The sequence below is a fragment of the Excalfactoria chinensis genome, chromosome Z (assembly GCF_039878825.1).
Source record: "Excalfactoria chinensis isolate bCotChi1 chromosome Z, bCotChi1.hap2, whole genome shotgun sequence".
NCBI lineage: Eukaryota > Metazoa > Chordata > Aves > Galliformes > Phasianidae > Excalfactoria > Excalfactoria chinensis.
The window spans coordinates 52,628,041-52,644,027 of record NC_092857.1 but is presented as its reverse complement, the minus strand read 5'-3'; the positions used below and the strand labels follow the sequence as shown (position 1 = coordinate 52,644,027).

At 41.4% G+C, this 15,987-nt stretch overlaps 1 protein-coding gene across 2 annotated transcripts in view; it reads left to right on the top strand.

Annotated features, from left to right (window-relative positions):
* Positions 1-15,987, top strand: part of SYK (spleen associated tyrosine kinase) — a 62,173-nt gene that overhangs the window by 14,215 nt on the left and 31,971 nt on the right. The window contains exons 4-7 of one of the 2 annotated variants that reach the window (XM_072358848.1): positions 5,476-5,614; positions 7,439-7,520; positions 8,443-8,489; positions 11,986-12,054. In XM_072358848.1, coding sequence (XP_072214949.1) covers positions 5,476-5,614; positions 7,439-7,520; positions 8,443-8,489; positions 11,986-12,054 — 337 coding nt within the window. The remainder of the gene's footprint in view (positions 1-5,475; positions 5,615-7,438; positions 7,521-8,442; positions 8,490-11,985; positions 12,055-15,987) is intronic. The other variant, XM_072358849.1, reaches the window with a different exon arrangement.

Here is a 15,987-nt window from a genome sequence, read left to right as displayed (position 1 = left end):
TTTATGATTCTGTGATTTCTAAAGTGGTTTTTAATACGTTCTTAGAGAGGGGAAGGGAACTGGTATAATAGAAAACTACAGTCCATTTTCACCTTTGTGTGGTCCTCTTACAGATTACACATTGTCCTCAGATTTGCAGTATGTGCAGTGTGGTGCAGATTTCTGAAGTGAAAATGAAGAACAGCAATATGAATAACATTACAAGAAAGATGATCACAAGGACAGGCAAGCAGGGAGTGGCTGTGTCTCCATGTTTAGTGGGAAATGTCAGTATCTTTGACATCAGGGAAGTTCTTATCGCTGGGAAGACAAAGCACTACCAACAAAAAACTTGTTTATGCCTGTGGATGCACTCTTGGCTGGGTATGGAGCAGGCTGGAGGACTGGGCTCAGAGAGTGGTGGTGAATGAAGTTAAATCCAGCTGGCAACTGGTCACTAGTGGTGCTCCCCAGGGGTCGGTGCTGGGGCCTCTCCTCTTCAGTATCTTTATTGATGACCTGGATGAGGGTATTGAGTGCACCCTCAGTAAGTTCATAGATGACACCAAGTTGACTGGGAGTGTGGATCAGCCTGGGAGTAGCGAGGCCCTACAGAGGGATCTGGACAGGCTGGAGAGCTGGGCTGAAGCCAATGGGATGAGGTTCAACAAGACCAAATGCCGGGTCCTGCACTTCGGCCACAACAACCCTGGGGGACGCTACAGGCTTGGGGCAGAGTGGCTGGAAGACTGCGTAGAGGGAATGGACCTGGGGGTATTGACTGATGCTCGGCTGAACCGACAGTGTGCCCAGGTGGCCAAGAAGACCAACGGCATCCTGGCTTGCATCAGAAATAGTGCTGCCAGAAGGAGCAGACAGGTGATTGTCCCCCTGTACTCAGCACTGGTGAGGCCGCACCTCAAGTACTGTGTCCAGTTTTGGGCCCCTCGCTGCAAGAAAGACATCGAGGCCCTGGAGCGTGTTCAAAGAAGGGCAACAAAGCTGGTGAGGGGTCTGGAGCACAGGCCGTGTGAGGAGAAGCTGAAGGAGCTGGGAATGTTCAGTCTGGAGAAGAGGAAGCTCAGGGGAGACCTCATTGCTCTCTGTAACTTCCTGAAGGGAGGTTGTAGTGAGCTGGGGGTCGGCCTCTTCTCTCATGTCATTAGTGATAGGACCAGAGGGAATGGTTTCAAGCTTTGCCAGGGGAGATTCAGGTTGGACATTAGGAAGTATTACTTCTCAGGAAGGGTGTTGAGGCACTGGAATGGACTGCCCAGGGAGGTGGTGGAGTCACCAACCCTGGGGGTGTTCAAGGAATGTTCGGATGTTGTGTTGAGGGACATGGTTTAGTGGGAGCTATTGGTAATAGGTGAACGGTTGGACTGGATGATCTTGTAGGTCTTTTCCAACCTTGGTGATTCAGTGATTCTGTTGTTATATTAATTTCTTAGCATTCCTGAAGCAAGCGTTTAGCTAATTGCTTTCCCTATTAGTCTCTGTCTTTTTTTTAATTTATTTATTTGTTTGTTTTTTGTTTCCTATACAGTCAGTGAGACATGTTTTAATTTTTGTTTGTTTGTTTTTAACCCTCAAGGAATCTTTAATTTATAGGGAAAGATCACTTGGCCTTTCACATGAAAGCAGAAAAAAATGAGATGGTGTGGTTGCTTCCAGACAGAAACTCTGGAAAGACTGTGTAGCTGTTTACAGAGTTTATAATGATATTCTAAATAGTTAACAATTGCTATTTGGATTGCAGACATAAAAGCCATAAAAGTAGTACTCCAGCACTGATGTCAGGAGAATTAGAATCGAACTTATTTTACATTGCATTGTTTAGCAATTTGAGTTTCTCCATTACTTCTAAAATTCCTGTTTTGTTTATATATGTACTAGAGAATTCAGATACTTTAATTCTTCTCTTTATTATATCTGTGAATTTGGATTTCCATACATTAAAGTTGTTATTTTTTCAGGCTTATGTCAGTGGGCAAAAGGGCAGTATTGCTTGCTTACAGTTGTTATTCTCTTTATGTTATTTCTTTATTCTCTTTGTTTTTTTCATGCAAGTTTATAATTAGCTATAATGGTATGAAATGGAAGAGTGCTTGATATTTCACTGCTGGCTTCCTTCCTCGTAAAAAATACTTCTTTAAAAATGAACTTTCAAAGAAGATTTTTTGCTTTCATTTTGTATTAGAGAATGGAAAATATCATGCTTAACTTCAGAGCACATTAGGACACATAGTGCGGTTTGAAATTTGGATTTTTTTCTGAATGTTCTTGAACTCTGAATGTGCTCACTTTATATAGAATCAAATTTGCATTTACGGAGAGAGACCCCAAAACTGATGTAATGACTGTTAGTAGCTCAGGCAGCATCAAGATGATGTCAAAATATCGATTTTCACTTGAATAGGTTTCAGACTTTCAGTTTGAGCTTTTTTATTGGATTCAGTTTTTTATGATAAATGTAAAATACTGGATACTGTAGCTTAGGTTCTAAAGGGCTAACCTAACCTATGCAGCTGTTATTACAGTCTACAAGACTGTAATGAAAAAACTGTGTCCAGTTTTGGGCCCCTCACTGCAAGAAGGACATCGAGGCCCTGTTCAAAGAAGGGCAACAAAACTGGTGAGGGGTCTGGAGCACAGGCCGTATGAGGAGAAGCTGAAGGAGCTGGGAATGTTCAGTCTGGAGAAGAGGAAGCTCAGGGGAGACCTCATTGCTCTCTATAACTTCCTGAAGGGAGGTTGTAGTGAGCTGGGGGTCGGCCTCTTCTCTCATGTCATTAGTGATAGGACCAGAGGGAATGGTTTCAAGCTGCGGCAGGGGAGATTCAGGCTGGACATTAGGAAATACTACTTCTCAGGAAGGGTGTTGAGGCACTGGAATGGACTGCCCAGGGAGGTGGTGGAGTCACCGACCCTGAGGGTGTTCAAGGAACAACTGGATGATGTGTTGAGGGATGTGGTTTAGTGGGAGCTGTTGGTAATAGGTGAACGGTTGGACTGGATGATCTTGTAGGTCTTTTTCAACCTTGGTGATTCAGTGATTCTGTGAAATTCTGAAATCTGTCCTATGATAATGAACAGAGGCAAAAAGACTTTCAGTTGGAACTGTAATGACAAATTCTGTGGGAGCACTTTTTGAATAAGTAAGTGACGTTAATGCCAAATTAAGACTTGGGCAGTACTTTGTAGTTTCCAAGCTCTTTTGTTTTTCAGACACGTTTCAAAAGGTACACGTGTCTTCTGCTTTTGTGTTTGTTAGGGAACAAGACTGTTCTCAAGTTGACTGGGCACAGCTGAAGAAAACTTACAAACATGAATTTTGCTTATTCTGTATTGCATATTGATGGTGGTGTTTGGATCTGTGCCATGCTCCTAAGGAATCGGGACTTTTCTCATTGATATCTGTGCTCTTAATAATTAGAGTACCTCCTGTGGCAGTAGGAACTGCTGCAAAAGGGCATCAGTTTCGGTAGGACTAATCATATTGAAGCCACCATTTCCACAAGTGAAACATGAAGCAAACTTGGAACTGGGAAACAAACCACTGAATTTTTACAGTCTTAACTTGTGCTGTATTCTGAACACAATGAAATATTATCCATGTCTTGGAAACACTGTCTTCTATTCTGAAAATATCTTTCCACACATTTGCTAGGAGCAAGTCAGAGGAAGACAAAGCAGAAGTCATTCTTCAATTTAGCAGAACCTGTTTCTCTCCACTGGTCAGTAAGCACAGGAAATCAGCATGCTGAGAAAACACCTGCATGTCATGAAAAACCACGATGTGTTTCAAGTTGCTTTGGAAACAGTATGCAAGTTACTTTGGTTTCAGAAAAAAAGAATCTCTACTTCCCTCTACCTTTATCTGGTGTCCTGTTCACATGTTAGGCAATAAAAATCACTCTTCATGATAAATAGTTGCCTGGGTAGTAAAACTGTGTTTTAGCTCAGAGTTGAGAGACTGAGGAATAGAATTTAATGCTTGCTTTTTCTAGATGCATGTGGTGACAACTAAGATCAATTTCAGCATCAAATCTGAGAACTGTTTGACAGATGTACTTGACCACAGTGGTCTTTTTTCTTGCAAAAAACAGGATTTTGTAAACACTGTCCTCAATTCTTTCTGAGCAGCTCTTTGAAAATCTTCTTGAGGGTCATTCAGATCTGGGCTCCATTGATATGGGAATCTACTGAGCTGCTCAGTGTCCCACACTGCCCTAGGAAATCAAGTGGTCAAGTGGGTCACTCCATAGCTTGTCAGAATTGATCAGCGTAGAATCATAGAATGCCATAAGTTGGAGGGGACCTTAAAGATCAATTAATTTCAAAACCGACACCGTGGGCATCGTGTACTGCCATAGCAGGGGGGGCATGAAGAGGAAAGGAGGCAAACTCAGTGGAGAGGGAGCACCTTTCTGTGCACACTGAAATGAATGCAGGTGTTGTTGAATCTGGGCTTTTCATGGGACAAATATATATATATATATTCCAGACAATTTTCAGCTAATTCTGCTGCTGTCTCACTGCTGCTGTCAGCTGCAACTGAGCACATACAGCTTAAACTAAAAGCTGCTTTCTGAACTTAAAAATGCTGAGCCAAGTGTGATGGAGCTAGTAGCAAATTCTTAACTACTCTGGATCCAGTCACTAGAAGACATCTTGTCTCAGTGTGCATTAGCCCTGAGTATACAGTTGTTAAACACAGTGAAAGCAGGATATCATCCTGGATACCTATAAATTTTATATTTATTATTTTATTATTTTGTATTATATTCAATTATTTATCCCTAGCAAAAATTTAGATGTAATCTGTAAAAAAAATACTATGTGAAATTTCAGGTAAATTTTATGTGAAATTAGAAAGAAAGCATTATTGTCTTTCTGGAAATTACAATTAATGATTACAGAAATGTACCATTTTTTTTCAGTTCCAGAAGCTCACCTACTGTACAGACAAAAGTTTCCCACTACATATGTTCCACGTTATCTTCTCCTAGTATTTTGCTTTCTACCCTTGTTAATTTCAGAATTAAAAAGAGAGTCTTATTTTAATGAATACACTTATCTGTTGTTTTTAATAATTTTTGGGTCACCTGTAGCTGGGATTGAAGTATAGCTACCTATACACAATGGCTTTCCATGGGCTTTGTAGGGCTGTAGTGCATGAGCTTCCTAGCTCAGAGAGTACAGTATGCACTGCAGTGTTCTGTAGCTGCCTAACAAAGAGCTCCGCATCATGTATTTTCTGTTGTCATATGATGACTTTCAGGAGAAAAAAAGAGAACAATTACAGAAGTCTGTCTGAAAACAAGTGACACTAGGAAATAAATCAATGCTTTAACAAAATGTCTTCTGAAATTGCTGTTCAGACTTTGCAGTTCTGTAATTCAAAAGCTTAAAGGAAAAGGTGATTTTAAAAAGCATCTTCAACTCCTCACTGATAGTAAAGAGTAACCCTAAAATTCTCTCTTAATCCTACAGAATCCGAGAAAGGGACAGCAATGGTTCCTATGCCCTCTGTCTGCTGAATGATGGAAAAGTACTGCATTACCGTATTGACAAAGATAAGACAGGAAAGCTCTCCATACCAGATGGAAAAAGATTTGATACCCTCTGGCAGGTCTGTTTAATTTGAATCACTTGGGTATCTGTCATCATGTTGCAGTTCTACCCTATTAGGCGGTCTCTTTAACTTTGCTGTGCTTCAACTGTCTTTAGCTAAATAGCAAGCATGTTAGAGCAATTTATTTGTCCTCCTTGCAACTTTCTGTGGTTTTCCTACACAAATAAAATGTTCACTAACGTAGAAAGCTAAGTAAACACAAAGATATAAATCATTTTAAAATGTGATGCTACAGCTGCACAGAGTTTTAAACTGCTGTAATCTTTATTCAGTTAGCTGGACATTCTCTAGAATGGAAGACTAATTTAATTTGTAAGAGACGTACTGTATACAATAACAGTTATGCCTGGTACACTGTTTGTCTTATGCCCTTTGTAATAATGATAAGGAGAATTTTTTAGTATCATGGAGGCTGGTTTGGCATGCTGTATACATAATACATTCTTCAGCTTCGAAATCCCTTACTTTGTAAACTGAGCAAACATGATTTGTAATCATTACCACAAGAAGATGTCTGAATTCTGTTAAAAATAAAACAGTTGGGAACTGGATAGTTAACAATGCCATAATTGGAAATAAAACTGAATTCTGGAGAAATTGTTGGATAGGTTGAAGAACCTAGAGGAAGTAAAAGCCTTGAAGAATTCTGTGTCCTCTTTCTTATAACTCTAGTAAAAAAAAAAAAAGTGAGTCGTGAATTTAAAAAACAAGTTTTTACCTGTGTATATTAACTCCTAGCATTTCTTGTAAATATCCTGCACATTTCCTTTGTCGAATTATTGGAAATTTTAAGCAACTTGCAAGATATCCACATTTTTTGAGCATATGTATTTTTTCAATTGCAGACCCCTTCCTTCCTACCCAAATACACCAACACCAAAATAGGAGTCATGTTCCTGTATTGTAGTGACAAAAAGCATGGATAGGATAATACCGGAACAGAAAAGTCCAAAGCTATTGGTGCTTTATATGTCTTAACTGTTTACACCCCATTATGAGCCCGAGGCCAAAGAATGCATCTTTCAAACAAAAAACAAAAAACCCACCACCTCTGTCACCAGCAAAACTTATAAATAAGTTATTTATTTAGAGCTTAAAAATTGTTGTTAGCAGAGCCAGGTGGGGAATATAGCGTCTCGCAAATCCAGTACTTGGATTGGGTTCCAGATTCAGCCACAAAATCCCTTCACAAATATACGATTCTGCTAGAGAAAAGTAAAGATGGCCTAAGGATATCTACAGTAAGGTTCTAGATGTGAAGATGATAAAGGGCCTGGAGCACCTCTGTTACGAGGAAAGACTGAGTGACCTCGGTCTGTTCAGCCTTGAGGAAAAAAAGACTTGAGAGGGGATCCGATGAATGTTTATAAATATCTAAGGTGCAGGCAAAGGGATGAGGTCGGACTCTTTTCAGCAGTGTGTGGTGATACGACAAGGGGAAATGGCAACCAACTGAAGCACAGGAAGTTTGGCACAAAAAAAACCACACCAAAAAAAACCTTCTCCACAGTGAGGGTGATGGAGAACTGGGAGAGGCTGCTCAGGAGGGTTGTGGAGTCTCCTTCTTTGGAGATGTTCAAGACCCGCCTGGATGCCTACCTGTGCGACCTGGTGTAGGGAGCCTGCTTTGGCAGGGTGCTGGATCTCTCAAGGTCCCTTCCAGTCCCTACAATTCTGTGATTCTGTGATCATTTGCTGTGAGAAATATAGATTATTGCACATAAGTAAAAGATTAGAAGACAGTGAAAACCCCTTTAACCTTTTGGTATCTCACTCTTTCTTCTTTTTCTTTTTCTTTTTTTTTTCCTCTTATTCTGCTAGTTAGTTGAGCATTATTCATACAAACCGGATGGATTATTAAGGGTTCTGTCCATTCCCTGTCCACGACATGGCTCAGAAAGTGGTAAGTTATTTCTTTTGTTTTGAAAAGCATAAGTAGATCAGTAGATCATGTGTGCATTTTTTGCGCTTGCAAACTAGGTGGGTGCTGATTGTCATAGGTGTAATTTAAATTTGGTTTAAAAAAGAAATGAAATACTAAAGTGAGTTGATATCCACTAGATCATGCAGCCTGGAAGCAGATCCTGTATGTTATGGGAGCATACCACCTGCAGATGATCTAAAAGTAACATCAGATCAAAAATGCACTTTACTACTTGAAGTGGCACTCTGTTTTGCTTGGTCTATCTGTGCTCCTGAGTTGCTCGTCCTGACTTTCTTCCAACACACTTTACTCCAGGGAGATGCCAGCATGGCAGCGCTGACATTTAAGGGTAGGGTGCAGTGAGACAAAGATTTCACTGCACCTGATGCTGAAAAAGAAGAGTCTCTAAAATGCCACCCACTTACAGTGCCTGGGGCACTTTTGTCTGGGGAGATAAGAGGAGTCCTGAGATCCCGTGCAATCTTGGACCTGTTCGTTCCTTCTTTAATGTCATGAGCCACCTGTGTTTACACAAATGAGATCACATCCACATCCTCTTTCGCTGCCTGATCCTTCTCTGACTCTTGTTTCAGAAGCAGTGTTCTCTCTATATGAGCCCTTTTCTGTTTTTCTAACTGGAAAGTAGAGCCATGCTGAACACATGTGCTCTCACTTTTTACACTCCTTTGAATCATTATTAAGGCACTGCACATACTTTTGTCTCTCTGGCAGTAAGTACCAAACTGTGAGTGGTGCACATTAAACCCAAAAGCCAAGAAAATGAGCTAAGAGAAATGCTGCAGTATGATTTGAAAGTAAAAAGTTGGTCTTTCACGTGAATTATTACTTTGGTACATTTCTTGCCTTTTGCATTATCTTTCCACATTTGATTCTTTCACAGATAATGTTGTTTTTGACACTCGTCCTCTCCCTGGAACCCCTTCTAAGGTAGGTGGTGATGTAGCAATAAATTTCTTTAAGAAGCCTTTTTGTCACATAATCTTCTGGGAATCCTGATGTTTATACTGTGGGAGTGAACTTATTTTTCTAGGGGTTATTTTATAGGTAGAAAATAAGCGTATTTGTCATGCCTGTTGCTTTCATAAGATTTTTGTATTTTGCTATTACGCATTTAATTTTGTGATTCTGTTTTATATACATAATGTATGTGAAAATCAGTTTGTTTCAATATGTAAAATTAACATTAAAAGTCAAGTTCTTTAGTGACTGTATCAACAGTAGGAGGACAGATACTGTACTTTTTAAAACAAGACATTGGCAGCTGAAGCAAAAATGAAGGTTCACTTTACTGAGTAAAGCCAGATATTTCCATACCTTGAGTATGTAGTTGATGTTAACTACATACTTAACTACAGTTTTGCATGATGGTTTGATTCCTCTTGAAGTGAATTTTTTTTTTTGTTAACATTTTTATGAGCGAGCATGCCTGTTTGTGATTATAATTGCCTACACTCTTAGACTCCTTTGATTACAAGAGCCACCTGAGGAGTGATATATAACACCTTCTCATTCAGCTGTAGTTGATCTGATCTGAAGTATGGAGTTCAGTTTAGCTGTTTCACCACTCCCTGGAGGACCTTATCACCTAGGTTTTTTATAGAATCATAGAATTGCTCAGGTTGGAAAACACTTTAAAGAAAATAAAGTCCAACTGCAAAACTTAAGAATTTGCCTGCCTATCCACACCATGTGGCTTACGTATCAGTTCTCACCAAACGGCTGGGGACTGAGCGTGCAAATACCTGTTCCAGAATTATATTTTGACGCCAGTTTGAATGAATGACTGGGCATGAAGCAGAGACTTGAGAAGGAGATTTGAGAGCACATGAATTGCTATATTTGCACCCCCTCCTACTAAATCCACATGTACATAAAAAGGCAGCTGTCTTTGACAGACTGAACCCTACCAAGTTGTTACATATTATCCTTACATATCTGAGGCTGCTGGTTGGAAGGGCAAAGGCATTTTTAAACTCAAATCTAGGAGGAAAAAAAGTGTAAGGAGAACAACACAGGAGTCAGTGATGTCACTATCTTGACAGTGTAGGGCTTAGTTACTTCAAGGTGGCCTCCAGTAGACTGCATTTGCTCCAGCTACCACGTTGGCCTCAGTTACTCTATTTTCAACTTTCCAGTCTCTGGGGTGAGAGCTGAGCATAAAGGCACTGTGTGCCACCCTGTTTGTATATGGAGCTGACTACTCTAAAATCTCCTCCACAGCCACTTATGCACTTATCACAACCTCTCAAAAGTGATTGTTTCAGGTTCTCTCCCATAGGGAAAGGGCTTTAAAGGCCATGCAGTGAGATGTCTGCTTTTGAGTATACATCTGAGCATGAAGTGTTTTGCTTTCCTGGCATTTCTGACTCAGCAATACAAAGAACCAGTCTGTCAGCAGAACCTGTACCCATAAGCTGGTAATTCTTAAATACTTTACAATGAAAACAGACAATTTCAAATGAAAGTATCGATCGAAGGATATGACTCTGTAAAAAGTCACAAAAAGAATATTACAGATTGACGGAACAGATACAGTTGGACAAACTGAGTTCCAAATATCAAAGCTGTAATATCTTGTGCCAGTGTAAAGGCCCTCATGACTTGACATTATGTCAGAATTTTACTGGAGACAGACGCAACATAAAATATATCCAGTTCTTGAGTTTGCTAGGTGGATCTCTACAGTTGATGTAGTCCCACATTACAGAAAAAAAAACCGAAAACATTCAAATAAGCCTATTTAATTTATTTTGCTGTTCAGTATCCATGGGCCCATGAGCAATCATATTCATACCTGTTTGTGATAATCAGGCACCCATTTAAAGTAATGGAATTATACAGTCAAAATAGGTGCTGTTTTGTCTCCAGGTTTGGATTTATGCAATTTACATGTATGAATGGGGTGTTTAAGCGCACCAGGCAGGTCACATGCATATACACAGTTATACACAGCTATACTGACAGAGCAAGCACATTCAGTTTAGTAATACTACATAAGCATTAGACTATTCATAGAAAATTCTGGAGTTCAAGTATAAATGAAATTAAATGGAAAACCTTTAAAATCTTAATTTAAATGTATAACATCTCAAAGCAGTAGTAAGAAAAATATATCTGTTTACACTGATGGATGTTTTGGACTGAATAAACAAAGTAAATGGGCCAAATTCTTTTCTTTTTCATCAGTGTATTGCAGTAATAATGACTCTTGTGCTTTGCAGGTAGAAGACTTGCTAATAAGCTATGACTAATCTTGCCTAACATAAATCAACTCAAAAGAGCAGCCACTCTTATCAAATTCTGACTGGCTTGTTTTTGAGGATATTTTTTTTTAAGGAAAAAAGAGAGAACTTGCCTAACAGTCACTTCAGTGTAAAATCCATTACTGTGCACTCATATGTGCCTACTTCTTTCCACTCAGAAGAGGCCCTGGTGATCTGTCAAGACTACATGCCTTATTTATAAGTAGTCACAGTTGGATGAGATCACTTCCAACCTTGAATGTGTATTTCTCTGGCAGGTAGTTGACAAAAAGGTGCTTGGTCACACATGCGTATTTTCAGAATTGACCAGTAGTTGTTATACTTAAGACTTGCCATGATAGAAGAAAAAACACAACAGATATGGGAAATAAATATACAAAGTAAAAAAAATCAAACTAATACTACTATTTATAGAGCTCAGAGACTGCAATTAATATTGACAGGTTCTCGTACATGAACAAATTTGTGCAAAACCAGTAACTCAATTATGAGCACTTATGTAGGTGTTTGTATATGCAGGGCCTGAAATATAATTAATTCAGATTGTAAAAGCAGAAATGTACCCTGAAAAGAACAAAGAAAAATTACAAGCCCTTAAGCAGAAAATGCACATCTTCTTTTTACTTAGGTTACTGCCATTAAGCTTAAATTAAGGAGTTTTGTAAAAGAAAAAAAGAAGAAGAAGAAAAAAAAAAAACAACAACAAAACAAAACAGAAGTAAGTTCATTAGGAACAAGTGCAAGATCCTGCATTTTAATAATCAGCTGCAGAATACAGCATGGGAGCAACAATTTTTTCAGAGGATGTGGTGGCTATAAGAGATCAGACAGGAACACAGACATGCACCAGCACAGTGGTAGATGAAAGTGAAACATCACAGCTGTTTCCAGTTTGTTCACTTCTGCTAAGGTCTGCTAGAGTGCTTTCTCTCAGAACAGATGTCCTTCGGCATACGTACGGATCAAAGATGGTTTAAGAAAAATACAGTTTAAATCAATTTTATTGCTAAGATTTCATATACTGTATTTGTTTGATGCACTTACCAGGCACATATAAGAGAAATGTTGGGAGTGCTTTGTTTTTGTATACTACATGTGTTTTGTAATTTAGTAACTTTTCTGGCACATTTACTGTTCCTCTTTGACATTGTGGTTTCTAGAGTTGGGCAAGAGGTGGAATTATCTCAAGACTCAAATCGTACACCTTTCCAAAGGCTGGCAGCAAAAAGGTGCTCTATACAGTCTTTTTAGGATATCAACTGAGTTAAAAGGACTTACACTTGGCTAATTTCACTCTTTCTTTTTCCTTTTTGCTTGCTATTACTAAATATGCGTCTTGACTACTAACAAGCAGATTGTGAATGTTTTGTAAGTTAACTTCTTTACAAATCACCTGCACAATTGCAGCCTTAATCTTATAGAACTAAACCAATTTCTAAAGAAGTTTTGAAAATCAGAGGCTATTTTAAAGTAATTTTTCACGCCCCAAAATGTACAATTAGTACTGTTCTCAGCATGTCTGCAAACAAACAAACAAAAAAAATGCGAGGGATAAAATATATTTCACAAAGTAGTCACCTAAAAAAACTGAAGTGACATTTCTGTTGGAAAATATAATGCCTATAAAATTGGCTTGTTCACCAAACTGTGACAGAAGATATTCAGGGACATGGCTTGTTAATAACAAACACAAAATATATTCCTGCAGAACTTGTGCACAAATCTTGTTATGCAGTGAAGTTAATTACACTTAAACAAGTGTAAGGTGTTGCAAGATCAAGGAGAATGGGAAAGTTGGTAAGATGTGAGGGAGTCAAGGGAAACAGAGTCTGGTACTGGTAAAAATGGTCTATGGACAGAAAATTATGCTGTTCAGTAGTTGGTATACTTGTGAAACATGCTACTTTTTATTTTTTTATTTTTGTGCTAAGGACAACTATTATGTCCCTTTTCTACATAGAAGTGGATCTGTGAGTCTCTCATTTTGCTTTTTATTTGCTCGTTTATTTAGTGCCACTTGCTCTGTAACAAAAATGATCAGCACAAAAAGCCTTGGAGATACACTGCTGTTCATAGTGAAAGTCTGTTTTACTGATATAGTACTTGATAGTCCTGATTAAAATATATTTTCTTTATAAGTTCAATTCACTGTTGCTCTAAGCTACCAGTAGCTGTTGACATCTGTGTATCTTCCAAGGCCTTATGGGACCTTTGCCTCATTTTCTGTGCTCTGTCGTCTCTTATAGAATCATAGAATCATAGAATTACCCAGGTTGGAAAAGACCTTGAAGATCATCAAGTCCAACTGCAGCCTAACAGTGTGGCACTGGTGTGCCCCCAGTGGCGCAGTGGTTTAAGCTGCTGCCTGCGGCACTGGAGGGCCCGGGTTCGAATCCCCCCTGTGGCGCAGGGGTAGAAGTGCCACTTCGCTACACAGAGGGCTCGAAACCCGGGAGTTGGACTCGATGATCTCTAAGGTCCCTTCCAACTCGCACGATACTATGATACTATGATACTATGAACCAGTACCCCATCTCTAACAAACCTCTGCTAAATCATATCTCTGAGTACCACATCCAAACGGCTCTTAAACACATCCAGGGATAGCGATTCAACCACCTCCCTGGGGAGCCCATTCCAGTACCTAACCACCCTTTCTGTAAAGAAGTTCTTCCTAATATCCAACCTGAACTTGCCCTGGCGCAACTTAAGGCCATTTCCCCTCGTCCTGTCACTTGTCACTAGTGAGAAGAGACCTGCCCCACTCTCACTGCAAGAACCTTTCAGGTACTGGAAGATGGCGATAAGGTCTCCCCTCAGCCTCCTCTTCCTCAGACTAAACAGCCCCAGCTTCCTTAGCCTCTCCTCGTAGGGCTGATTCTCCAAGCCCTTCACGAGCCCCGTTGCCCTTCTCTGGACCTGCTCCAGTACTTCCATATCTTTCTTATGCTGAGGTGCCCAAAACTGGACACAGTACTCGAGGTGAGAACTCACCAATGCCGAGTACAGGGGCAGGATGACTTCCTTAGTCCTGCTCACCACACCATTCCTGATACAAGCCAGGATGCCGTTGGCCTTCTTGGCCACCCGGTCACACTGCCTTTCTGATTTCACCTCTACACAGCCTAACGACTTCCTTGAATTCATTCTCAGTTGCCCGTCCCTCCTTCCACAGGCGGTAGATTCTCTTTTTCTCTCGGAGCCTCAAGAACAGCTCCCTATTCATCCACCCCGGTCTTCTTCCCCACCAGCTCATTTTGCAGCTCAGGGGGACTGCCTGCTCCTGCGCCCTTAGGACTTCCTTCTTGAAGAGCAACCAGCTCTCTTGGACCCCTTTGTTCGCTAAGACTGAATGCCAGGGGACTCCCCCTACTAGTCTCTTGAACAAATCAAAGTCCGCCCTCCGGAAGTCCAAGGTAGCAGTTTTATTATTCCCTTTCCAAGCTCCACCATGAATCGAGAAATGTATCATTTCATGGTCACTCTGCCCAAGGCAGCCCCCAACCTCCACATCTCCTACCAGACCATCCCTGTTTGTGAACAGCAGGTCTAGTGGGGCAGTTCCTCTCGTGGGCTCTCTTACCAGCTGCATCAGGAAGGCATCCTCTATGCACTCCAAAAACCTCCTAGACTGTTTCTTCTGTGCTGTGCTGTACTCCCAGCATATGTCAGGGAAGTTGAAGTCCCCCATGAGGACAAGGGCTGACGACCGTGCAGCTCGTGCCAGCTGCTCGTAGAACACCTCATCTGTCTCTTCATCCTGGTTTGGTGGTCTATAACAGACGCCCACCAGGATATCTGCCTTGTCAGCCCTTCCTCTGACCTTAACCCATAGGGATTCAACCACATTGTCCCCAATTGCAAGCTCTTGAGCTTGAAAGCATTCCCTGACATAGAGAGCCACGCCACCACCCCTCCTTCCTTGCCTGTCCCTCCTGAAGAGTTTGTAGCCATCCATTGCAGCACTCCAGTCATGGGAGCAATCCCACCACGTTTCTGTTATGGCAACTAGGTCATAGTTTGCCTGCCGCACAATGGCTTCCAACTCTTCTTGCTTGTTGCCTATGCTGCGTGCATTAGTGTAGACGCACCTCAGCTGAGCCCCTCGCCTCTCTCCTAATCCCAATACCACTTCCCCAGGCCGATCTCTGGCAGGCCTGGCTTTATCCCCATCCCCCTTCCTATCTAGTTTAAAGCCATCTCTACAAGTCCTGCCAGCTCCTGGGCAAGTATCCGTTTCCCTTTCGGAGACAAGCAATTCCCATCAGTGAACCTCAGGCCAGGTGCCAAGTAGACCGCCCCGTAATCAACGAATCCAAAATTTTTGCGTTTGCACCAGCCCCTTAGCCATGCATTTATAAGGTGGCTTTTCCTGCTTATCTCGGTGTTTGTCCCTGCCACCAAAGGAATACTGGCAAACACTACTTGTATGCCCGCTCCATCAACTAACTTCCCCAGCCTCCTAAAATCATTTTTTATAATCCTCAGGCTATTATCAGCAATCCCATCATTGCCAGCCTGAACTATCAATAAAGGGTAATAATCAGAGGGGAGGCTGGGGAGTTTTCTAGAAATATCCCTGACCCAGGCTGCAGGAAGGCAGCACACCTCCCTATGGGTAGGGTCAGGCCGACATATTGGACCCTCTGTTCCTCTCAGAAGAGAGTCACCCACAACTATCACCCTCCTTTCTTTCTTGGAGGAGGCAGTCTTCAAACGTGGAGCCGTCTGCCTCACCTTGGGCAAGCTTGGTGGCAGCGCTCCCATATCATCATCACTCACCTCTCCCTCTGGTTTCAGTGCTTCATACCTGTTACAGAGAGGGACCAGGGGAACCGAGGTAGGTCGGGATGGGGGTCGCCTACGACGCCGAGCTGATACCTGCTGCCATTCCTCCTCTCTTCTCAAGCTGTCTCTCCCTGCTTGACTATGGTGAGAGGGAGGTGCCATTTCTCCCAATACTCCCTCAGTCTGGGAAGTGCAATTTCTGCGCCTTTCTCGCAGAGAGTCACTCCACCAGTCAATCTCCCGCTTGCATTCTCTGATGGTCCGCAGTCTATCTACCTCCTCCCTAAGCTCCACCACAAGGCTGAGCAGCTCATCTAGCTGCTCACACCTCACGCAAGTCACATCCTTCCCATCCTCTCCTGGCAGCAGCAGGC